This window comes from Rosa chinensis, chromosome 6 (genome assembly GCF_002994745.2).
Source record: "Rosa chinensis cultivar Old Blush chromosome 6, RchiOBHm-V2, whole genome shotgun sequence".
NCBI classification, from domain to species: Eukaryota; Viridiplantae; Streptophyta; class Magnoliopsida; order Rosales; family Rosaceae; genus Rosa; species Rosa chinensis.
The window spans coordinates 65167079-65193952 of record NC_037093.1 but is presented as its reverse complement, the minus strand read 5'-3'; the positions used below and the strand labels follow the sequence as shown (position 1 = coordinate 65193952).

The window sequence follows — 26874 nt, the reverse complement described above, 5'->3', positions numbered from 1 at the left end:
TTTGCAACGGTCCAAGACGCTGTACTAATATCATTATGAACCATCGTATTAGGAGTTGGCAATGTTTAGACAAAGAAGAACTACAAATTTAACTAAATTTTAGCTTAGGTAAATCCTGACCATAGTTAATTATACTTGCATTATATACAATACCAAGCACCGGCAGCCCTTTTTACTATAGTGGGCCACTGTAATATTCTCGTGCCATAATATATAGGTGATTCTGAAGTCTGAACACAAACACGTACAATATGACATTATTAGTACAGAAAAGCTGATCGAGCAGAAGTTTACTCCAGACGTAATTCTATTAGCTCGGTTTTACTAGTGTAGCGGCTCACCAACTTCTTCGGGGTGATAGCAGGAATACAACTGGAGCTCCTCGCCAGGCCACCATTGTTCTTCTGAACACCACTCTTGTAACTCATAGATTTGGACCTGCTAGTACTCGTAGAACCACTCTTCCTCAAAATCTCTTTGATGGCCTCAGCTTGGTACAGAACAGGGTTTGTCCTCTCCAGCCTATTAAACTTCACACAAGCACTCATATGCTCATTCACAGCCTCTTCCCTCTTCCCTCCGTTCTTGTCCATCTCTCCATTCACAGCTTCAGCGCACAGCCCGCAAATCAGCTTCCCTGAAAACTGGTTTCGCACGCGGTTTATGTACTCGGCCGTGCACTCCTCGGACATGCCACAGCACTCGCATTTGGCCTCTTCGACTTCTGATATGGGCGGCAGCAGCTTCTCGTCGTCTTCATGAATGTCGGTGGCTGCTAACTCTTTGCTCAGAACTTCTATCGAAATGTCGGATTTGGTTCTTTGTATAGTACTACCTCCCATTGATAGTGTTGGTGGCTTGCTCTTGGAGTAGGAACCCATGTGGTTTTCTCTGTTTGGGGCCATTAGGGTTCGAGATCATTGAAGCTTTGGGAATTTGAGTTTGAAAAACCAAGGACTTGGGAACTAATTTATATTGCTCTCTAACAACTCGAACTGTTTTGTGTAGAGGGAATGAGGGCAAATGTTTGTGGACTATGATCAAACATGTAAGCTGCCGCAATTAATGTGTGTGTGACTCACGCACACACAGAGATGTACCTGATTCCTGAATAAGCAAGATATTTCATAAAGCTTTGAAAGCTAACAGCTTTGTTCCCCTTTTTGGTTTCACTTTCCCTCATACCCATGTCAGTCCCGCGCACACACTCAAGTCAGTTTGGAAACTGTGCCGGTGACCCAGAAGGTGGAAATAAACACTAAAAAGTAGTTAATAATGGGTGACCCAGTGACCCAACGGGGTGAACTTGCTTAACTTAAGGTGATTTTGCACCCGATTTTGCTTGAAATTCTATGGTTTTACTGTACTTTTATAGTTTATAGTACAGTTATTGATACCTCTTTTTGTTTTAGTTTTTGAGTGCTGAGATCTTATACCTGATCAGTTGCACATCAAATTAAATTTGAAATGCTAATTTGAATCATCAAAAATGGTTATAATTTATTATTAAGTGCCAAAGAAACAATTAGAAAACCTCAACCAGCTAATCAAAAGTTAATTTTTTTCTAGCTTTGCAGAGAGATTATAGTAAACCCCAGTACTAAACCAACATAGCTTGGGAAGGATGTAATAATGTCCTTCAATTAAATATAATTCTTAATCAGGGTTTTGTTTTCAGGAGTGTACTGGGATCGGAGAAGCACTAAACAAAACAGGATGTTGGAAAACTAATTTTAATGTCGATGCCTAAATATACCTAGGTTGGTCCCTCAAATAGATGGAGATTGATCGAAAGAACTTCCACTTTTTTCACGAGAAGTATCAACAAATATAACCAAATGCATGTGAAAAGGTGAAGAGAGTAAAGATTAACAGAATGGTGATAAAGATGATATTGAAGTCACATGTATCTTGGAGAGAAAGTGCAGTTATATATGTCGATCGTATATAATGTCTCTTTTATTGGCCGGAGAGTAAGAAAACAACGGCTGGTATCAGAAAAAAGGAAGAGAATCGGATCGGTGTAAGCGAAAATAAACTACACATGAAGTTGCACAAATAATAAACACAAGATAAAGATCATACATAAATAGCATACAATAACAGAATCAGTTATGAACATGAATAATACCAGCAGTGGTGGAGAAAGCCATCGATATTGCAACAAGGTCTTCTGTGATCCTCTCAACTTAGAAGTTACTATCTATGGGGCTAGAACTGTATGCTTGCGTATATGTTTGAGAGGTCACAGGGACCTTGTATTTATATTGTACAGAACAATGAATACCTGCCCATAACAGGTTACTTAATATCATTATTATTGTATCTAACAAAATATATCCGATATATTCTTGCTTGGTTACCAAGCCATTTAGATTTCCAATCGTAAATATTAGATTCACAAATAAATACGAATATCATGGAATAGGTTTTCTCATATATCTCAGATTACTTTCTCTTTAGGAAACAATAGTTATTACACTTGATATGCATTCATTAGATGTTCATATCAAGTCTTACAATCTCCCACTTGAACATCTAGTGAAACCATGTAATAAGAATATTGCTCAGTATAGACATAGTAATCAACCAAAGTGTGCACAGAGATAAAATAAGTACCTTGATCTAACCAAATCTCTGTCAATGTACAACCATGTTGAAGAACCACAGAAAAGATTCAAAGTTGTAAAAAATTGATCCCTCTGCAATTACAAGACCCCATGATTATGCATCACATGAGACACTAGAAATATCACTTAATATGTACAGTGTCAATGAATGTGAATTTCAACTCTTGATGCATCTGTACATGGTCCTCTTAATGGTTCAATGTGCAAGAACCTCAACACTTAGTCAATGATTATAACTGATCATAATGTGTACGTTATCAAAATTTCGATCCACAAAACCAATTGCTGAATGTATACATATATGGTAAAATTCAAAACGGATCATAACAGAAATCAAAACAAAATGCTGCAGCAAAACAATATATATAACTTAAAACCATGGATAAACTGAATTTTATTGACTTGTAAAATTCAAATGTCAAATACAACTTGATAAGTTCTTAAAACTCAAAATATAAAACTGAAACATTAATCAGAAAACTTAAAAATCAGCTCAAAACAAAACAGAACTCCCACTGAATTTAGCAATACTCCCACTAGACTTCAGTATCCAAAGTAGGCAGAATGCTAATACTTCGTGCATGAGTTTGGAAAGCTGCAACAGATAAGGGTTTTGTGAATGGATCAGCCAACTGGTTCTGGGTACTAATCTTCACAATATCAAGCTCCTTATGCTTCACCCTTTCTCTAAAACTATAATATTTCAAGTCAATATGCTTGGAGTTGGTTGATCTTTTATTGTTCTTGGTAAAGTAAACTGCAGCTGAGTTGTCACAGTGTACTTTCAATGGTCTGGAAATAATGGAGCTCACTAATTTGGTCTGCTGCAAGAAATTCTTCAGCCACAAGCCTTGACATGTTGCTTCATAGATGGCAATGTACTCTGCCATCATAGTGGAGGTTGCAGTCTGCGTTTGCTTTACACTTTTCCATGCTATAGCTCCTCCAGCAAGCATGAATACATAGCCGGAAGTTGACTTCCCAGAATTAGAATATTGCCCTGCAAAGTCTGCATCCGAAAAGCCCTCAACTTCAAGCTCATTCACTCTCCGGTAAACCAAGCTATAACTTTTGGTTTTCTGCAAGTATCTTAAGATTTTCTTCCCAGCTATCCAGTGTTCGTGTCCTGGATTGGATTGAAACCTAGCTAACATACTTACTGCAAAAGCCAAATCAGGTCTAGTACAGACTTGAGCATACATCAAGCTCCCCACAAGCCTAGAATATGGTTTACTCTTCATGTCTTCTTTCTCAATATCATTTTTGGGGCATTGACTCTTGTTTAGTTTATCACCCTTAGACATAGGCACTTGTCCTGGAGAACAATTATGCATTTCAAATCTCTTCAATATCTTTGAAATGTAATTTTGCTGAGATAGTCCTAGCAATTGCTTGGTTCTATCTCTAGTGATTTCTATTCCCAGAACATAGGAAGCCTCTCCCAAGTCTTTCATATCAAAATTACGTGAAAGGAAATACTTGGTTTCCTGCAGCAGCCCCTTATCAGTGCTTGCCAATAAAATATCATCCACATAAAGCACAAGAAAAATAAAATTCCTGCCACTGATTTTCATATACACACATTCATCAACCAAATTTTCTACGAAACCAAAAGAGCACACAACTGCATCAAACTTAAGGTACCACTGTCGTGAGGCTTGTTTCAACCCATAAATTGATTTATTAAGTCTGCAAACTAAGTGTTCAGTTCCAGGCTCAATAAAACCTTCTGGTTGTCTCATGTAGATCTTCTCATCCAAGTCTCCATTCAAGAAGGCAGTCTTCACATCCATTTGGTGCAATTCCATGTCGAAATGTGCCACTAAGGCCATAATAATTCTGAAAGCATCCTTAGTGGAAACAGGTGAAAAAGTCTCATTAAAATCTATTCCTTCTTGTTGTGTAAAGCCTTTAGCTACTAGCCTAGCCTTCTATCTCTCAATGGAGCCATCTGCACATCTCTTGGTTTTGTAAACCCACTTGCAGCCAATTGCTTTATGATTCTTCACAGGTTCCACCAATTCCCAGACTTGATTATCTTCCATCGATTTCATTTCAGCTTTCATTGCTTCCTCCCATTTTAAACGTTGGTCACTTTCAATGGCCTGCTTATAGCTTAAAGGGTCGTTATCATCAGAAAACTCCAAATCTGCCTCCTGCAGGTACACTTCATATTCTGCAGTATTAATTGTTGGTCTTCTAACTCTTGTTGATCTTCTTAAAATCTGGTTATCAGCAGCAAGCTCGTTTTGAGCTTCTCCTGCAACTACGTTTTCATTTTGTCCCTCCCCCACAACACCAACTTGAGGTTCTACTTCAATTTCTATTGGATTTGGCAATTCAACATTTTGAGCTGGTTGTTGAACTTGTTGCACAACTTCAAGTTGAGGTTGCAGAATAGGTTCAGCAGGGATATTGAAGTCAAGTGGTGTGCTTGACATCTCAGTTTCATTGTTAGGCAATTCTTGAAACTCAAGCTCAAGATCTTCGAAAGCATGGGAATGATGTTTTTCATCAAGGAAAACAGCTCTATTTGTCTCAAAAATTCTGGTGCTATGATCAGGACAATAAAATCTGTAACCAAAAGATCTTTCTGGATAGCCAATAAAATAGGCTGAAACTGTTTTGGGATCTAGTTTTCCAATATGAGGGTTGTAAGGTCTAGCTTCAGCTCTGCATCCCCAAACATGAATGTGATTCACACTAGGCTTCTTATTCTTCCACAATTCATAAGGTGTTTTTGGGACAGCTTTACTCGGGGTTCTATTTATCAAATAATTTGCCGTTTTCAGTGCATCACCCCAAAGAAATCTAGGTAGTCCAGAGGTACACATCATGCTCCTAACCATGTTTAAAAGAGACATGTTTCTCCTTTATGAAATTCCATTGGATTCTGGTGTTCCGGGTGTAGTATATTGAGCTTGGATTCCATGTTTTTCTAAATACGGTGCAAAAGGCCCCTTTTGTTGTCCTGCTTCAGTGTATCTACCGTAATATTCTCCCCCTCTATCTGATCTAACTGATTTAATCTCTCTCCCCAATTCTTTTTCTGCTTCAGCTCTAAAGATAATGAATTTCTCTAAAGCTTGAGATTTTTCAGACAACAAGAAAACATGACAATAACGGGTAAAATCATCTATGAAAGTGATGAAGTATCTATTTCCACATATGGTGGTGTTTGCAAATGGTCCACAAATATCAGTGTGGATCAACTGAAGTGGTTCAGTGTTTCTAATTGAAGTTTTATTCCTGGATTTAGTAAATTTCCCCTTAAGGCATTCTATACAAGTATCAAAATCTGACCAGTCAAGCTTAGGCAACAAATTTTCCCTTTCCATTCTCTGCAATCTTTCTTTGGAAATATGAGCAAGCCTTCTATGCCATAAAAATGCAGAATTTTCATTGAACTTTCTTTTCTTACTGAAATTTGATTCACCATTTTCAATCAACATCACATCTTTAGGCAGAGAGCAATCAAGCAACCAATAATCATTAATGAAAGGAGCAAAGGCAAGAGATTTCGAACCAAAAGAGACTTTTATTCCTGATAAGTCGATGAAAAAAGTACATCTTTTCTTGACTAAACACGAAACTGAAATAAGATTCCTCTTCATTGAAGGGATATAAAAAACATTCTCTAAATCAAAAGTGGCTCCAGAGCCTAATACTAGCCTAACTGTTCCTATAGCCTTAACTGCTACTCCAATTCCATTTCCCACAGAGATGTTGACTTCATTTTTCCTTGGTGCCCTCCTTGTTATGAAGCCCTGCAAATTGTTTGCAATATGTATAGGTGAGCCTGTGTCAAGAAACCAGGAACTAGGGGAAAAATTTACTAAATTTACTTCAATAGAAAACACTGAAAACCAAGACTTACCCTTTTTCACCAGCCAATCTTTAAAACCCTTACAGTTCTTTTTAATGTGCCCTTCCTTCTTGCAAAAAAAACACTTAAATGTCCCAGGTTTCTTGCCCTTATTGACACCCTTCTTAGGACCAAGTTGATATGGCTTAGTCCCGCTTGTGCCCTCACCAGAATTTGCAGCACTAGACGCTACAGCTTTGCCCTTACCCTTCCATTTCTGCTTGTTAACTAGATTCACAGACACAGTCCTATGGCTCTTAATTAGCTCTTCTTCCTGCACACAAATTGCTATAAGCTCATTCAAATCCCATTTTTCCTTCTGTGAAAAATATGCAGTCTTCAGTGGGCCAAAACTAGGAGGAAGACGGATCAGGGCCAAGTGAACAATGAAGGCATCAGAGAATGCAATCTCCAATTCACCAAGTCTAGTGGTTTTGTGAATAATTTTCATTATATGCTCCCTAACACTCTCTGAGGTGTCAAACTTCATGCCTAAAAGCTGATCTAGTAAGGCTGAAATTTCTGCTTTCTCATTCTCTTTAAACTTCAGGCCAATAGCAGTCATAAATCCCAAAGCCGTATCAGGTTCAGCGACACTACCCCTCACCACAGGTGACATGGTTTGTTTCATAATTAGTTTAGCCATTCTATTGGTCCTATGCCACTCCCTGTGTTTCACAATTATCGCCTCAGTTTCATTCAAAACTGGTTGAGGCTCCCTCAAACACACATCAAGTCCTTGGAGGCCAAGATAAAGCTCAATACGCTCTTTCCATGTTTTAAAATTTGAGCCATTAAGAGGCTCAATGTTGTGCAGAGAATAGCCAGAGTTCATAGCTGAAAACAAGGAAAAGAAAGAAAAAATTTAGTTTTCTGTTTGAGATTTTAAAGGCTTTGTTTGAAAATTTTGAATGCAAAATTCATAGCAATCCACAGAAAATTCAAACAAGCAAACGAGTGAAAAATTTCACACAGAAAACATAAAAGATCCCCAAAATGCACATTCAATTGAAAGGCTTTACCTGTTGGCACAAAGACAATTCAACATACTATTTTTCTTAATTGTAAAACTGAAAATTTAGGGAATAAGGCATCACTGAACAATCAACGCATGTTAGCAAGAAGAAGAGTTCAGATCACTGAATTTAATCTCTAAAATTTCATATCACACTGTTTTGATTTTAAGAATGTGAAGGTCAATCCTTCTGTTGAAGATACAATCACATCCCAAAAAAAAAAAAAGACACAAGTTTAGTTATATTCTAATGATCAACAGAACAGTATAGTGATAGATTGATATTACAACATGCATCAAAACACCATTACGTGATCTAGAACTTATGGTTGTTACTGAATGATTTTAATCTTATGCAACCAGTCAATTAGAAAATCAAATAACAAGACGTAATGAATCAATGTGGGAGATTTTCTTGTTAATTGATATTTCACTAAATTTGATTCAAACATACAAATCAATCTAGACAAGCAAAACACAAGAATCATTCTCAATCATAATCAATACCAGGCAAAAGTCGAGATACCAGAAAATCATGATCAAGAACATATATATATATATATATAGTTCATAAGATACAGAGTAGTGAAACCACAAAACCCATCACTCAATCACAAGACAATTTCAACAATACAATCAATAATTCATGATCAAGCAAAACAAAATTTAAATTTCATCCGGTCACCATCTACTGTAGCCTAGATGCATGCCGGGAATGCTTCTGAGGTTCTCATTCAACATCAGAATTATACATATATGTAAAATTCCAAGTTTTTGAAACGAAAGCTTACCGGTACGCTCCTGCGCTGCAAGAGAGTGTTAATTGAAACAAATACACATTCATATAATCAAATCAAGGCATACCCGTAGCGAAGCTTGAAGGAATTTTCAATCAGAAGCATCAAATTCTCAAAAATTGGAATTTTCTCTCACAAAAACTAAAACCCCAAAACTGAAACTGGAAGAGGAGATACCGTTCTCAGACAAACGGTGTTTTTGGGAGTACTATACGTGCACTTGTGCACTTGGGCTATAAAATAGGCCTGAATATATTGGTTTGTGAGTAGACTTGAATAAAGAACAAAAGGAGCAAGCCATAAAAGGTTTTAGGCCTGTTCCGTTTTTTTTTTTTTTTTTTTTTTTTTTTTTTTTTTTTTTAATTTTGCAACACAAAACCAAATATTAGCCTAATCCAGTTTATTATCATGCAACTAAAGCTCTGATACCAATTGTAAGCGAAAATAAACTACACATGAAGTTGCACAAATAATAAACACAAGATAAAGATCATACATATATAGCATACAATAACAGAATCAGTTATGAACATGAATAATACCAGCAGTGGTGGAGAAAGCCATCGATATTGCAACAAGGTCTTCTGTGATCCTCTCAACTTAGAAGCTACTATCTATGGGGCTAGAACTGTATGCTTGCGTATATGTTTGAGAGGTCACAGGGACCTTGTATTTATATTGTACAAAACAATGAATACCTGCCCATAACAGGTTACTTAATATCATTATTATTGTATCTAACAAAATATATCTGATATATTCTTGCTTGGTTACCAAGCCATTTAGATTTCCAATCGTAAATATTAGATTCACAAATAAATACGAATATCATGGAATAGGTTTTCTCATATATCTCAGATTACTTTCTCTTTAGGAAACAATAGTTATTACACTTGATATGCATTCATTAGATGTTCATATCAAGTCTTACAATCGGATCTTCAAACTTTTTAAGAAGTGACCTCCCAGCTGATATGTCAAGTTCGTGGAAGTAGTAACAACACTTTGATGAAAATAAACAAACCTCTAAAAGGTGTGACCCCATATATTTGATTGTTTCAATGTCTTCCTCACTTCTCATATATTCTACGTACCAATTGCACTCCTCTTATATGTTCATGGAACTCGTTTTAGAATTTTACGTCAAATTTCAAAATGAGTTACAACCTTTTTCTCTAACCAAAGAAAAATATTTGGTATCTCAAAATTATGTAACTTACTTAGATCATATACCACACAATTTTGTTTCGTAGTCAAAACTTCACTAGTAAACAAAGATTTATCTTAAGGTTATTGACACTAGCATTTCTTTACACATGCTCTGCATGTGCAAGTTTTTTTTTTTTTCTTTTTTCAGAAAATCAAAAGGAAAAGAGTTGGTTATTGTAGAGAAAAGTGGGTTGTGGGTACTTATTTTTAATTTTCTTTTAATAAAAATACATTTTGTAAATGTCTTAATTATCCTTGTGATTTAATTAATTCTCAAAGTTTATTAATCTTTTAGGGTCAATTCTGTCAAAATTTTAAATTTTAGCTAACAAAGTTTTTTTTTTAATAATAGTATAGATGACCCAATCACCTAAACTCCTAAAGGCCAAAGCCCGTAAGTACATATCAAGCTCTCGTTGAGTTCTTGAGTTTTGCTCAACATATTATAATTAACATATATAGGTGAATGCTGTAATCCCCTTTGAAAATATGACAGCACGTTAGTTTATTTTTTTTTTTTATTATTATTATTTTTTTCATTTCTCATCTAAACAGTGACTCCACCCTTAACCAACTTTTTTACCCTTGCACATATTTTATTTGGATTTCGTTATAGTGTAACATTATTTGATCATTCATCGTACAATGTCTTGTGAATTTGTTTCATTCCTTCTTCTTTTTTAAGTAAAGATGAAATTTTATTAATGAGTCATATGATTATAATTGGATTAAAGGGCATCCATAACAAATTTTGGAACGTGAGAAAACCATTCCATATGAATGTCAAAATCGAAACCAAAACCTGCTAGTCTATGAGCTACATGATTTGCAGTTCTATAGGTACATATTCATCTACATATTGCAAATCCTCCAACAAAGCTTTGATTCCTTCAACAATAGTTCCCATAATAGAAAAGTCTTGATCCTCAGCAGTAACAGCCTTGATTGTAGCCAAACAATCAGTCATTAGAACAACATTGAATACACCAAGTGCTTGGACAATCTCCAACCCAGATTTAATAGCAAGCAACTCAAAATGATAAGCAAATGACACATTGGTTACTCTATAGGCAAAGCCAGGAATAAAAGCACATCCAATTCCTCCATGCAACAAAGAAGAAACATAAGCACCATCTACATTCAGACACAACATACCAACCATAGCTGGGAACCAACCTGTCTTAATTGGCTTTTGTACATTGCTAGGGTACTCGTACCATGCCTCTATTAGCTTGAATAAATTTATCATACCAGGCCATGGTACTGGCAACGATTGTAGAAGCAGTTCTATCATTATCATTCGATAACTTGTCATTCTTATTCCATTCCTCTTGATCACAAGGCAACTATCATATAATCTATACTATTATTAAGAGAAGATGATTTGTTAGTCAAAATTTAAAATTTTGACAGAATTGACCCTAGAAGATTAAAACTTTGAGAATTAATTAAATCACAAGGATAATTAAGACATTTCCAAAATGTAATTTTATTTAAAAAATTTTAAAAATAATACCCACAACTCATTTTTCTCTCTCCCATTTTCTTTTCTCTACAATAACCAACTCTTTTCCTTTTTATTTTCTAAAAAAAAAAAAAAAAAACTTGCACATGGAAAGCATGTGTGGAGAAATGCTAGTGTTTATTATGGTATCTTAAATTGAAACATGAATTTGAGGTACCAACTCTTGAACATCACTATAGCTACCCAAACCTACGAATTTGAGGCAACTACCATACAATGTCTATTGTGATATCTTAATTTCATTTTACACCTTAAATTAATTATACACTGCACTTTTAATTTCATTGGATGTACCAATATACTCTCTAATTTAATCAATATTGTTCAATTATTAGCTTTTACTTTAAGTATTTTGTAAATTGAAAACGTAGCTCTAGTGAGTTGCATTTTCTTATTATGATTCACTAACATAATATGCAAAATTATGTCATAAGTGATGAGAATTTCAAGATAAATCATAAAATATAGTTGCCCGACATACAAAGGGCTGTATAAGATTGATTAGAATTGAGAAGTACATGGGTACCCTTAATGAAATTAAAAGTTCAAGGGCATAAGTGATTTAGATGTAAAGATCATGAGATAAAATGAAATTTACTCCAAAAAAAAAAAAAAAAAAAAAGAGAAAAATCACCAAGCCGCACATGTGGGCCGTTAGCCTGTCAAGCAGGCCCAATAAAGTAAAATCCATTTCGAAACAAAACTCCAAATTTAAAAATTATTTAAAAAAAAAAAAAACCAATTGGCCAAATAATGATTTGCCTCTTCTAAAATTCAACCAAACACCTTTTCAAAAAAAAAATAATAATAATTCAACCAAACACAGAGTGGTTTCTTTCCTATTACGTTGATAGCCATATATTTCAAATCTTAAAGGCAAGAAATTCAAAAGCATGGGGTATATCATCAAAGCAATTTTCCATCATTCAATAAACGAACAAAAGAGAACGTACATAGCACCAAGTCTTTGCTTTCCCTTTTCAAGCGTGACTTGTGAACTTTTCCAACCTTCAAGTTTTTTATCTTTGATGGCGTTTGAGAAATGAGAATAGGGAACCAATACCACCGAAAAAAGTTATGCCTTGACCAATAATTCAACTATATTGCGTACCAAGTACTGCCTATTCCATTCAAAAACTTGGAGTGTTATTTTACACTTGCCTATCTTTGTTCCTTCTCTACAGTATAGACATTGAACACGTCGCTGTTGAAAATTACATGCACCAAATTAAGAAGCCTATCATCGATCTTGTTCTCACCAAATATGAACCATCATTTTCCTCATCTTTGATTTTGTTTGTACGTGGACCTTGACAATAGCAAGAACCGTTATATATAGGGCTATATCCAAATTTAATAATTCCTAATTTTGAAAATATGATGGTGCCAATTAAAATAATAAAACTTGAAATGAAGATCCCATTAATTAAAACTCAATTATTTTTCTTAACTAAGATTTTCTTAGAAATAATTAGTGTCCAGAGTCCAGACTCAAACGCATAATGAGTCTGAGCTTAGCATCAACCCTAATTAAAATTCTCTAACAAAATGGTAAGTTAACGTGCAAAATATGATGAAGCCTTGATAATCTAAACAAGTCATAATAATTAATTAACACAGATAATTCCTATTTATAATTGGTTATAGATGACACGCGTCGATAACTCAGTGACGATAATTCAGAGGCTGGACTTTGTAGATTTCTGCATGCTTACGTGGCACGCTCGTAGCATGGATCAGTATAACGACAGACATGACCTTCATTAATTCTCCTCTCTCTTAAATGAAAAGGGCTCAGCTCGCCTAGCCAGCTCAGCTTTCGGCTGCCCCTATCATAAATATAATTCCATTAATGTACAAGTATTTAATTCCTTATAATTAACAAGGAAGAAATTATAAAGATCATTTCTATCAGATCAATTATTCTGATTCATCAAAAAATATAATAATAAACTTTCTTATTTTTTCTTTGAATTTAATTGTGTAATCAAATGTTTTTTTGTTTTTTTGTTTTGTTGACAAAGTTATAGAGATTTCACTCGATCTCAAAGTCAGAATGACATTTACAAATAATCTTCATGTGTTTGTATCCTACATCAGTGGTCAAACAAGTAATGGAAAAAAGTGTATCATCCACTAGTACATTGTTGCTCAAATATTTAAGAGCCTACACTACTACAAATATCAACTTACACTAAGAAAACTATCTTGAATCTTCATTCGTCAATGCACTCAATTGTGGTACTCTAACAGATCCATTAACTTGGTGTAAAAAGAAACCATAGCAGTGTAGTCTTATGCTCACTAAACTAGCAAGCCTAACCTAACGGCACCAAAAAAGTGTCATAGTTCCTTTAAAAAATAGGGGGTTATTGGAAAATAACAGAAAGTAAATAAAACTTAAAATACAGCCTAGCATAGCCCAAGAATAACAGCACCCAAAGCTCAAACATGACTGGCCCGATCCAGTTCAAGCTTCCGCCCTTCTGAGTTGACTAGTCGCACGCACACTGAAAAACAGAACTGCCATAATGACGTTGGACCACCCTCACCACCACCGCGTCGTCAGCCACGATCAAATCAAAACAGATCGTGATCCCATGTGCCCCAATCCTCCAGCAGATCCTCGTCGCCACAGCCAAGCCGAACCTGGACAGCGTTACCGTTGTCGAGCGTGACCACCCAAACCTCAAAGGGGCCGAACCCGAGCAAACCGCCCAACCACCGTCAAAGCCACAAGTACTGCAATCCCGAAAGCCAAAGGACAGTAGCAACCATCCCAGTTCGGCAACAATCTAAGGTTAGCGCCAGTGCACTAACAGCCCAAGGTTAGCAATCACAAATATTTTCATCTTGAGTTTACTTATCCACATTTTATTCTTCTCATCATACTGTAAATTTTAGGATAATAACTTTTTGAACAAAAATAACATAAATGTAATAAATGAGATATGAAATGTAGGAACCATTTTGGTACAAGAATTAATTTATATTGATAAATGTAATAATCCTATGATTTTTAACTATAATGGCCAACACAAGGCAAACTTTAACCCAACCATCTTACTGTAGTCTTGTGTCAAAGTTTGAAATTAAACGTATGATTTTCAAATATCAACCACTTGGTTATGAATCCATGTAAGAACGTCAATGATCAACATTCAACAACACTTACCTGCATAATTATTAGCCAAAAAAAAAAATTACAAAAAGGTAAGAAGAAAATAAATAAAAGCCGTTGTCGAGCCAAGCTGTTTAGACTTTAGCCAGCGCTGAAATTATGTTACCATCCCATCACCTTGAATTTCCCAACGGCTTTACCGAAAAATTTATAATGCCCATCCTCGCCAGGAGCCGCAATCACCTACTCCCTGCCGAAATTTGCCCAACAAAATCTCACCCGTCTCCATTACAAACCTCCAATCACACCACACCACGTCACCAATCTCCCCTTCCCGCTCTCTCCACGAAGCACTGTAACCGTGTACTTCCGGGACCCGCCTCGTCAACGGCCCAGATTGACCGCTGCGATTGCGGAGCAATCATACCCCACACGTTATAAAATCCCATCAAACGCGTTAGAATCATTTCCTTCCCTTTTTTTTTTTTTGTTTCCATCTTTCCGCTGCCGTTTCTCCGAACCCGTTTCGTTTTTCGCCGCCGTGCCTCACCTCCTCTCACTCTCTCTCCACCGTCGATTTCCGCGGCCATGTCGACGGCGGAGATGGAGCAACTGACCTCAGGAGCGAGCAACCGCATCATCCCGCTCCTCAAGGCCCTGAGGACCTCCCTCCTCTTCGTCCACACCGTCTTCCTCTCGCTGCTCCTCTTCGTCTTCCGACGCCGCCGCCACTGCCTGTCGGAATCGCTCACGGAGTCGACGGCCAAGAAGCGGAAATCGGCGTGGAGGAGAGAGGAGGAGGACACTTTCAGACGGAGAGCTTTGGCCGAGGAACTCCACACCGGAGACGGAGACTGCCGGTTCCGTCGCGACACCTTCTTGTTCTACGGTGTAAGGCAAAGCGCCTTATTCTGCCGCTCATGGTTTCCGGTCTCCGGTAATCCAAGGTAGAACTCTTCTTGTCCAATTTCGCAGTATCACTTTTTTGTGTATCTCGTTCTGGTTTAGGCGTAATTAAACCGAATAATCAGGTCGAACTGTTCGGAGTCTTTGTTAATTTAGGGTTTCTTAATCGTTGTTTGGGGAAAATTTTTGGTGTTCTTGCGGTTTCTTTGATTCTGTATGGTCTTCTGAGAAGTTATGTATTGTAATTTCAGGGCTATTTTGGTCATCATACATGGGCTGAATGAACACAGTGGAAGATATGCTGATTTTGCGAGGCAACTAACCTCATGCAACTTTGGGGTTTATGCAATGGACTGGATAGGTAGCTATTTTTTCAAGATATTGTTAATTTTAGCTCTTTTAATTTTTAGTTTAAAATGAAAATCATGTTCTGGCTTTCGAAAGAGAGTAGTTTAATGGATTTGAGTATAGTCGAAAAAATTGAGGAAGCTGTTCTTTAATTACTGTACTAGAATAGAACCTGTCACTCAGCAAACGAAGGATGTAATCTTCTGTCATTCTTGTAATAACAGTTATGCTATGAGCTAACGCTGCTACTTAATTCTCGATGTTACTCTTGATGAGTTATTTTTTTATGCTAAAGGATTTCGTAAGTCGTTAGAACTTAGAACTGTATTTATAGTGTTTTCTTGTTCCTTTGTGGCAGGTCATGGTGGCAGTGATGGATTGCATGGCTATGTTCCTTCACTTGACCATGTTGTTGCTGATACTGTAAGTTCAATCTATATCTCCAGTTTATTACAGATCTTGCATCTTTAAGCCAGCACTGGTATAACTTCATTCTTAGAAATTTGGAGTATACCTACATAGAGAATCACAAAGTTTAACAGTTTTGAGGTTTCTGTTCTATAGGGGGATTTCTTGGAAAAGATTAGATTAGAGAACCCTGGAGCACCGTGCTTTCTCTTTGGTCACTCAACTGGAGGAGCTGTGGTTTTGAAGGTAAGTCATTGAAAGATCTATTATGTTTGGCTTAATTAATCTTTGTATTAAAAAATCTAAATTGTCGAACTTTTGTGTAGGCGGCAACCTATGCTAAAATTGAAGAAAAGGTGGAAGGTATAATACTGACCTCACCAGCTTTGCGTGTTAAGCCTGCACATCCAATTGTTGGGGTAAGGTCTTCACTTCCTTCCAGATTACATTAACTATATGTTGAATGCTTCAACTTTTAGGCAAGTTTATCCTTCCCTTAAGAACTCCTTTGAGCTCTGTCAGTCCATCAGCTTGTTTTGGGTGGTTCAAGTGTTAAGTGTTATCTGATGTTGAGCTTTACTTGTTGGATTCATGGTTGGTCACATTTCAAGAATATTTTTTCTGACGTCTTGATCTAGGCTGTGGCTCCACTTGTTTCTTTGGTCGCTCCCAAGTTCCAGTTTAAAGGTGCAAACAAAAGGGGAATTCCAGTATCTAGAGATCCTGCAGCACTGGTAGCCAAGTATTCCGATCCCCTGGTCTATACAGGGCCAATAAGGGTCAGAACAGGCTATGAGATATTGCGTATCTCTGCTCACTTGACGAGAAACTTTAAGTTTGTGACTGTACCCTTCTTTGTTCTTCATGGGACTGCTGATAGAGTCACGGATCCTCTGGCCTCTCAGGATCTGTACACAGAGGCAGCGTCTGAGTTCAAAGACATAAAGCTCTATGATGGTTTCTTGCACGATCTCCTGTTTGAGCCTGAACGCGAAGAGATTGCGCAGGATATAATTGACTGGATGGAGAAGCGATTAGGTGCTGGCCTTGAAGACGTTACCAACTTTGCATAAGTTATTTGCCCCACCCCATTTTTGCCCCAAAAAAAGAAAAAAATGGGGGAGTTTTTTTAGGCCATATACACGCATGTCCTTTTTTATTTTAATAAGTTGTTTGAAATGTACGTGGTTTGCTCATCATCATCATCATCAAAACTTGTACTTGATGACTGAAATGTTTATAGGGTATAGCTTGTGATCGGCAAAATGGTTTGTCACTTTTATTTGGGAGCTCCTGCCGATGTGAAGATGATGTTAGGTGTCTTTAGAAAAGTGAAAGTCCTCTCGAACAGGAAATTCAACTTCCAAGGTTCCTACTTCCTAGTACATAGCTCATTCTTGATTTTGTTCTTGTATTTTGAGTTTCTCGTTATATATATTATATAATACATCAATGCACAACCACATAGCTTAATTAATTAGTGTGTTGCATCAATCCTTTTCTGTATTTTGGCTTGTGCAATCCTTGTTCTAATTGACGATAACAATAGATGCCTGTATGCTAACCACACGTACCGTGGGCGCAGGGTACTCTTGTAGACTTGTACATCAAACTATCACATAGATGGATTTTTGTTTACAAAGAGGTTAGCGTTTGCATGGTACAGGAAAGAATTAGATTGTATACCATACGTACATGGGGGCCGGTTGCCGTGTTCTTCCTGTGTTTGTGGACCATACGTACATGGTATAAACAAGTTATTCACAATACAGTTTGGAGTAATGTTATTTTCATCCGCGACTGTGAAATTATTACAATCCACTCACTCCAACACCATAGTGATTAGTGACCACACCAACTTTTGAAAAGGACTTGAGGACCGTAAAACGGCGCCTTAACCATCTGGTATGCAATCGAAAGAAGGCAAGCTTTAAGCTCAAAGTTGAAGGCAGTAATTTATTGCTTACGGATCAGTTATGCATAATCAGTGCATACAAAACTCCTCTGTCTAGACCATTTTGGTGAACCAATGAACGGGGGGTCACGACTCATGAGCCATCAGCACAAACTCAAAAAGTCAATCGTCAAACAGCATTGGATTCTTAGCTAGCATATAGCATTGGATTCTTATCTCATTGGTCTAGCATTTCGATGAAAATTGGAAGGAGCAAACGACCAAGTAAAAGAGAACTTGATACGAAACGTTCAGATCGGAGACATAGATTGTCAGAGAAACTGAACAATATGAAAGCAAGATATTGGAACAATGGAACCCCATGACTAACAAATCCTGAGTTCATGGGATTTCCCTAAAGACTTGGTAAACACCAACAAACTCCTCGTAGAATAGGACTTCTGCTTATTCAAAACAATTAACAATTAAAAGACTTAACAAGTACAACATTCTGGTCTTAGAATCATTACAGAGACCACAACAATATAATGAGCAAGAACACAACGTAAATCATCACACGGTAGCACTAGTACTGGGCTGAAGAGCATCCTCAATCTTCTTTGCCATCCCTTGTAGACTCGACTCACGATAAGACTGAAACTCCTCCAATCCCCACCCTTCCACCGGATCAGAAACAAAGGACCACTCAATCATGCACCCTTCATCGTCGTTTATCACCGGAACCACTTGCATGGTTGCAACATACGACTTGTACCCCTTGTTATTCTCAAGCATCTGGTAGCTGAAGCACCGTTTGATTGGATCAACCGCAATCAGCTTCTCTTTGGCCCACATTACGGTGCTCTCGTCGTTATTGCTAGCCAGTCCGGCGCAGCAGCGGATCAGGCCCGGCTGGCCGGGGACTCCCTCGACTTGGTAGCAAGTTTCAAGGCCTGGGAAGACTTTGTGTAAGTTGCAGAAATCGGCAAGGAAAGGCCAGACCTGTTGTGCTGGTGAGCTTTTGAGCTCGGCTGAGGTTTTACCTTCCCATTTCGGCTTTGCTTGAACCTCTGATGCCATGAGAAAGATGCAGAGAGAAGTAAGAGAAAGAAATGTCAAAGGGAGAAGGCTATCAAGCTCATTGCAACCGCATAAAGCTTAAAAGTCAATTTTTTTTCTTCCCCTTTTTGGGTCCTTCCCTAAAACACCCTAAAACACCCTAAAAGTCAATTTTTTTTCTTCCCCTTTTTGGGTCCTCTCTCTCTCTTCTCCAAAACCACGACCATCTTCTCTCTTTCTTCTCCATGTACGAGCTTAAGCTAGGTTTCTCTTTCTAGCTGCGAGGTTAAAGAACAGAGACCCATTTGCAGACCATTGGAAGAAATCCAACAGCCATGGATTCGAGGGCGGTGAAGACGATGTCGATTTAGGCGAATTCCTCTCTTTGATCTGTCGGGTACCACCCAAAAATGCTTCTCTTACATCAGTCGACGACCTCCGAGCCCACCGGCAACATGAGGCAACTTCCAAACTTCGATGCCTTGAAATTCCACCACTACCAGTCAACTTGACCGGTTTGGGAACAATGAGCATTGACCCGGCGTTCGAGAAATCACCTCCTTCATCGAGACACTCGGAGTAGGCATGATCTGTTGGCAGCAAGTTTGCTTTGGTGCCTTGACAGCGGCTTACTCACTGATCTCATCTTTTCAGCCTTGACCCAATGACCGAGACCTCGTCTCAGTCCGACTCCGAGTCTTGCAAACATTCCTGCCTCCGAGCCCATAACTCAAAAAAAAAAAAAAAAAAAAAAAAAAAAAGTAAAGTTGCTAAGGGTAGAAAGAAAGCTGGAAAACTGATTGGGAAGTGTCTATTGATACTCATCCAAGCTCTAACCAGCTTGGGCTCATACATGGAGAAGAAAGAGAGAAGATCTGATATCAAACAAAATACAAGTTTACAATGTATTTTTAACAAAAGATATACACATTCAGAATATCTTTCAGACAAAAGATTCAAACCTGTGAGGTATGATACTTGAAACTGAAATCATGGTTATATGTTGGAAGTTGGAACACATAGCATATGAGGTACAACTTTCATATAATGATTCAACCCTCTGATGGGTAGTGAATGCACCAGTCTGATGAGTTTCATCCTCAGTAATTATCAGTCGACCACCTATCCCAAATAGACATACAAACTTTTGCTACGTGCTTTATGTAAATTGCAGCCTCTCGTTCTAAGAATTAAATAACTTCTTGTTCACATAGTCCGATATTGTTTAGAGAGCACTGCAATGATCTCATGTCTTAGTTGCAACATAATATTCTGCACTCGGAGGCTTGGACCTGAGAGCGCCATATCTCCAACAAGAAATCACTTTCCTTTATTATAATACTATCGCGACGTTCGGCGGTTAGTGTTGACGATTGGCCCTTCACACAATCCTGAGCTCCATTTACGCTCGTGATTTCTGATTTTTTTTTTCCAGCCAAAAAAGACGTTCACTCTCTCATACGAATCAAAACTCCGTCGAGAAACAAGAAAATTGAGAGGTCGGAGGAGGTGGGATGCAATAAGATCAGAGCAGAATGCAGACAGAGAAACGCAAGGGCTGAAGGAAACTTAACGGTCAGCGATGTCCATCGGAGAATCTGAGAGGAAAGAGGCGACGAGGGGAGGAAGAAGAAGGGGTCTGCAACTCTGCTGCGGTGAAGGAGACAAGTAAAGGCGTGTATGCCTGACGAGGAAGAAGGTAGGGGATGTACATACCTCCAACAATATGGAGGATTTGCTACATTACCAAGCATAAGTAACTCCCTCTTAAGGGGGCCCACAATCCATGGTGGGACCCGACCACGATATACATCTCGTACCTCGACACTCAAGCTATGCCACGATGGTCTGAGGTGGCCAATACGTCTTCGGAAGCAACCTTCCCGACCTTGACAAGTTACCTTCACAAACACGCTTTCTAAGACTAGAATAGTGGTTTAGCATCCCACATCTAAGAAAATGTAAATGAGAGGGGTTTCCTTACCTATAAAAGGAACCCCTCCTCCCACTTAGACATCATCCCATTACAACTCATGTAATCATCGCCTTGGGTCGTAAGACCCAACACACATAGTTAAACTTTCAAGTGGACGTAGTCTCCCGCTAAGGCGGGAGATGAACCACTATACTTCTTGTGTCTTTTCTCTCACTCTCTCTCTCTTTTACATTAATTAGACCAATCGGTTTCAAACATTAACATTGGCGCTGTCTGTGGGAAACCAACACAAAGGCTTCGTCATTTTCCATGCTAACGGAGCTCAAAGAAAATTATTCTATTTCTTCTTTGATACTCAAATCTCCTTTATTACCAATCTCCTTAGATAATCATCGGCCCCATTGCCCAGTGCAAGCCTTGCCTAAAAGCAAGCATACCAAAAAAAAACAAAAATTTTACTCTGGACACCCAGAGAGTGTCCACCACAACTTCATTCCTCCATAGCGGCAAGGTCAGCGCTCCCCGCCAACATTTATCTGCCACGATCAAATCACAGCAGCAGCCACTTAACGAGTCAAGCTTTTGACAAACCCGCTAGTAGCCCCGTGGCAAATTTCTGCCGCAAACTAGCTAGTAGCCCCGCTTCAAATTTCAGCGGCAAACCCGCTAGTTGCCCAGCGGCAATCCTTGGCCTTCAGCGGCAAATTTCAGCGTCAATCCTTGGCCTTCAGCGGCAAACCGCTAGTTGCCGAGCGGCAATCCTTGGCCTTTAACGGCAAACCCATTAGTTGCCCAGCGACAAATCTCAGCGGCAAACCGGCGGCAACCTTCAGATGCTCTATACATTAAGACCTAAAAACTGAACGGTTAACATCAAAATATGTGATCGAAAAGTGAGTGAAAACAAGAAATCCGTACTGAAATTTCGGTACGGACGTCCGCACCTGAGAAAAATCATATATATATATATATATATATATTGCATATCTCTGCTTGCTTGACGAGAAACTTAAAGTTTGTGACTGTATCCTTCTTTGTTCTTCATAGTATTAGAAAGGATATCGACCTTAATTGGATATCAAACAGATTTGGTTTGTATAGGATTCTACTTTGATTGTAATAGGTTGTATAGGATGTCTTTCCTTACTTAGTCTCGTAAACTGTTGGAGACTTCATGTTGTACAAGTATACCATTCTGTATATAATATCTATAATCAACATAATGAAATCAATTCAACCAAATATCATTCTTTTCATGGTATCAGAGCAAGATACGTCCTAGCTCCTTATTCTTCTTTTTCAACGCATTTGTTGTGTCTTTGATTCTTTTTTTCATTCCTTCATTAGCATCATGACTGAGAACGATGTTGAATATTCAAGTTCTGCCCTCGATTCATCCAATCCTTAGAACCAGACTAGGCAGATTCAGTTCTCTCCTGCAATACTCCTAGTGCTATTTGGGAGGACCTTCGTGAGATTTTCCCTTGGTAATGCTCCTCATATTTTTCAGATCCAGCGAGACATATGTAGGATTGAGCAACGCCAAATGTCTGTTGCTGCGTATTATACGAAGTTGATAGGGTTATGGGATGAGCTTTCTTCGTACAACTCAATGAGTTGTACTTGTGGTGCTCAACATGATCGCACCAAATTGATGCATTTCCTCATGGGGACTCAATGAAACATATTCAGATGCGCGTGGTCAGATATTATTAATGAATCATTTGCCTTCAGTTCGTCAAGCCTATGCGGCCATTGCACAACAAGAGAAACATAGTGAATTGGCTTTGTCTGTTCCTGTGCCGTCAAACATGGCAGCGATGATGATTCATGGAAACAACAACAACATGACACCAAAGGGAAACTATCAAGGGAATCGTAGCAAGGAGCCTTTTGAGTGCACTTACTATGGAGGAGAATATCACAGAGAAGCAACATGTTGGAAGAAAAATGGCTATCCACCTGGGTATCCAAAGTACAAGCCTGAAGAAGGGAACACTAGCAACAAGAGTTGCAACTCATATCAATGAAACAAAAGCTACAAATCTGGTAACAACAGAAACATGTCTAAGTTGACTCCTTTTACCAATTTTGTTGATTCAAATACATCTGTTCCTACTTTTCAAGAGTTGCAAAAGACCTTACCAAACCTCACAGAAGAACAATATGTTCAAGTTATTGCTGCTTTGAATCCCACTCAAGCCAACACTGCATCGGCCTCAGTTTCAGAATTTTCTAGAGGTTTGTTTCCCGTTACACCTAACCGCTGGATTATTGATAGCGGAGCAACCCATCACATTACTTCATCTCCTAAATTATTAACAAATATCAATGATCCTTCTTTTACACCACCAGTCCTTCTGCCAAGTAGGGATAAAGCTAGCATCACCATGACTGGATCTATTCGATTTACAGACTCCTTCAAACTTAATGATGTTTTATGTGTGCCAAGTTTTAAAGTTGATCTTTTATCTGTTGGTAAGACAATTGATGATATGCATTGTTCAGTGACTTTTTTTTCCATCTTGGTGTATTTTGCAGGACTTGGCTACGAGGACGATGATTGGTGTGGGTAAGCGACGTGGTGACCTATACTATCTTGTGGCGTCGTTGGCTTCCATTCCTCCATCCCATCGTTTTGCTTGCAACTTGACCATCTCATCCAGTCTCTGGCATCGCCGCTTAGGACATCCCTCCTCTACTCGTCTACAACATTTAGCAAATCATAATCTCCATTTTGTTTTTTATTCTAGTCATAAATGTGACGTTTGTCCATTGGCGAAACAAACTCGTCAACCTTTTTTTTTCTAGTTCTATTTCAACAAGCAAGTGTTTTTCCCTTATTCATAGCGACATTTGGGGACCTTATAAAATTCCTTCTCATTTGGGTGCACATTATTTCTTGACTATTGTTGATGATTTTTCCAGATTTACTTGGGTATTTTTGATGCGTCATAAGAGTGAGACGCAAAATTTACTCCGTCAATTTTTCAATTATGTTGCTACTCAATTTGATACCAAAGTGCAACAATTTCACCTGATAATGGAGCCGAATTTCTTTCCTTACATAATTTTTTCCTTGACCAAGGAGTCATTTTTCAACACTCCTGTGTGTATACACCTCAACAAAATGGTGTTGTCGAAAGAAAACATTGACGCATTCTTGCCACCGCTCGTGCTCTTCTTTTCCAATCTTATCTTCCACCTTCTTTCTGGGGAGAATGCGTTCTTACTGCCGTTTATAATATAAATCGTCTTCCCACTTTATTGCTTCACAAGAAAACTTCATTTAAAGTACTTTATAATAAACTTCCTGATTATTCGAGAATGAGAGTTTTTGGCTGCGTTGCTTATGCAACTTCGGTCAATCCATCCTCTAAATTTTCTCCCCGTGCCCATAAGTACATTTTTGTTGGTTATCCGATGGGACAAAAGGCATATAAATTGTACGACATTGAAACCAAAAAAATCTTCACAAATCGGGATGTGATATTCCTAGAGGATACTTTCCATCATTCACCCAAAGCATCCTCACATATTTCCCAGCCCGCCAAGCCCACTTCACAGGCCCAATCCATTCCCATTCCTCTTCTTCACGATCTGTCTCCTTCCTCATACCTTTTCGCACCTTACACATCGACCAGCCTTCCCCAAATGTCATTTCCGCCTTCTTCCACCCCCAATTCGATGTCCTCGGCACCACCCCCGCCTTCCGACAGTGACCGTCTTCTTGCACTTGCAGCTAGTCAAGGTTGGTCTTTGTATCAGCTAGACGTTAACAACGCCTTCCTCAATGGTGACCTCCTTGAAGAAATATACATGACTCCTCCTCCTGGACTTTGGCGACAGGGGGAGAACCTTGTGTGCCGCCTCAACAAGTCCCTCTATGGCTTAAAACAAGCCTCAAGGCAGTGGTTTTTGAAATTTACAGAAGCAGTAGTTCGTGCTGGCTTTTCCCAATCCAAAGCAGATTATTCCTTATTTGTTCGCAAAGATGGTAATTCTCTTACTGCTTTGTTAATATACGTGGATGATATTCTCATTACAGGCAATTGCAAGAAGTCCATACATGCCCTCAAACAGTTCTTTCATGCTCAGTTTCGTATTAAAGACCTTGGTGATTTAAAGTATTTTTTGGGCATTGAAATAGCACGTTCAAAGAAGGGAATTAACTTATCCCAAATAAAGTATGCACTAGAGATTATCAAGGACAGTGATTACATGGGAGCCAAACCAGTTGAATTTCCCATGGAGGAGTGCAAGCTTTCGAATAAGGGTGAGCAGCTTAAAGATCTAGCAGCATATCGGCGTCTAGTTGGCCGATTAATTTATCTGACCATCACCAGACCCGACATTACATATTCAGTGCATGTTCTAAGCCGATTTATGCATGAACCTCATCAGCAACATATGGCGGCTGCACTCAGAGTGGTGCGTTACTTGAAGTCTGTTTCAGGCCAAGGTTTACTTCTTCACAGAAAAAGTTCATTAACATTGAGAGCCTTTTGTGATTCAGATTTGGCGGGTTGTCCGATTACCCATTGTTCGACCACTGGATATTGTGTGTTCTTGGGTGATTCTTTAATTTCATGGAGGACGAAAAGACAGAAAACAATCTCATTGTCTAGTGCCGAAGCCGAATATAGGGCTATGGCATGTACATGCTGTGAACTTACATGGTTGCGTTATTTGTTAGCAGACTTGCATTTTCCTGTTTCGGTTCCTGCTGTTTTGCATTGTGATAATCAAGCGGCATTGCATATTGCTGCAAATCCGGTGTTTCATGAAAGGACCAGACATATTGAAATGGACTGGCATTTTATTAGGGATAAAATTCTGCAAGGTCAGGTTGTTACTAGACATGTTACTTCATCTCAACAATAGGCAGATGTGTTTACTAAGGCTTTGGGAAAAGAAAAGTTTAAGTCGCTGTTATGCAAGTTGGGAGTTATGAACATACACTCTCCAACTTGAGGGGGAGTATTAGAAAGGATATCGACCTTAATTGGATATCAAACAGAAAAGTTTAAGTCGCTGTTATGCAAGTTGGGAGTTATGAACATACACTCTCCAACTTGAGGGGGAGTATTAGAAAGGATATTGACCTTAATTGGATATCAAACAGATTTGGTTTGTATAGGATTCTGCTTTGATTGTAATAGGTTGTATGGGATGTCTTTCCTTAGTCTCCTAAATTGTTGGAGACTTCTTGTTGTACAAGTATACCATTCTGTATTTAATATCTATAATCAATAGAATGAAATCAATTCAGCCAAATATCATTCTTTTCACATAGGACTGCTGATAGCTAGATTCATGGATCCTCTAGCCTCTCAGGATCTGTACAAAGATACAGCGTCTGAGTTCAAATACATAGAGCTCTATGATGGTTTCTTGCACGATCTCCTGTTTGAGCCTAAACTTGAAGAGATTGCGCAAGATATAATCGACAGGATGGAGAAGCGATTGGGTGCTGGCCTTGAAGACGTATCCAACTTTGCACAAGCAATTTGCCTCACCCCATTTCGGCCAAAAAAAAAAAAACAGAATTGGGGAGTTTTGAAGCAGTTAGGCCATATACATGCACGTCCTTTTAGATGTTAAAAAGTTGTTTGAAATGTATGTGATTTGCTCACATCATCATCCTCATTATGAAAACTTGTATTTTATAGACTGAAATGTTTATAGGGTATGGCTTGTGAACTGCAAAAATGGTGTGTCACTTTCATTTAGGAGTGAAGATGATGATATATAGGTGTCTTTAGAAAAGTGGAAGTCCTAGCGAATTTTGTTCTTGTATTTTGAAATTCTCGTTACAGATAATAGATCAACGCCCAACCATGAAATGGCTGAACTTAATTAGTGGGTTTCATCACCTAGGCTTCCAATCCGGCCTTTTCTGTATTTTGGCTAGTGCGATGCTTGTCCCAATTGACGATATCGATAGATGCGGAGAGATGCCTGTATGCAGTATGCTAACTACAGAGACTGTTGGCGCAGAGTAATCTTGTATATGTGGTCCGTGGCTTCTTTCAATAATCTGTGAAGGAAAACACCAAACTATCACATCGTTGGATTTTTGTTCACAAACAGGTTTGAATTACATGGTACCTTGAACGCCATGTATATGTATAGTTCCAGAAAAGATTAGAGTGAATTGC

General features: G+C 38.4%; 3 protein-coding genes across 3 annotated transcripts; 1 reads left to right on the top strand and 2 right to left on the bottom strand.

The window, feature by feature from the left end:
• Positions 1-87: 87 nt before the first annotated feature.
• On the bottom strand, positions 88-1007 carry LOC112173434. The gene has a single exon (XM_024311053.2). It carries the CDS (start codon positions 903-905, stop codon positions 291-293), a length of 615 nt encoding a protein of 204 aa, XP_024166821.1. The 5' UTR covers positions 906-1007; the 3' UTR covers positions 88-290.
• A 13615-nt stretch (positions 1008-14622) lies between these two features.
• On the top strand, positions 14623-17284 carry LOC112172018 (monoacylglycerol lipase). Its single transcript, XM_024309175.2, has 6 exons — positions 14623-15109; positions 15320-15429; positions 15775-15839; positions 15981-16070; positions 16151-16243; positions 16463-17284. The coding sequence occupies exons 1-6, from the start codon at positions 14751-14753 to the stop codon at positions 16895-16897; spliced, it is 1152 nt and encodes a 383-aa protein (XP_024164943.1). The 5' UTR covers positions 14623-14750; the 3' UTR covers positions 16898-17284.
• Positions 17285-18042: 758 nt separating this feature from the next.
• LOC112172019 (lachrymatory-factor synthase) lies at positions 18043-18872 on the bottom strand. Its single transcript, XM_024309176.2, has one exon. The coding sequence runs from the start codon at positions 18796-18798 to the stop codon at positions 18292-18294; it is 507 nt and encodes a 168-aa protein (XP_024164944.1). The 5' UTR covers positions 18799-18872; the 3' UTR covers positions 18043-18291.
• Between the last annotated feature and the right edge of the window lie 8002 nt (positions 18873-26874).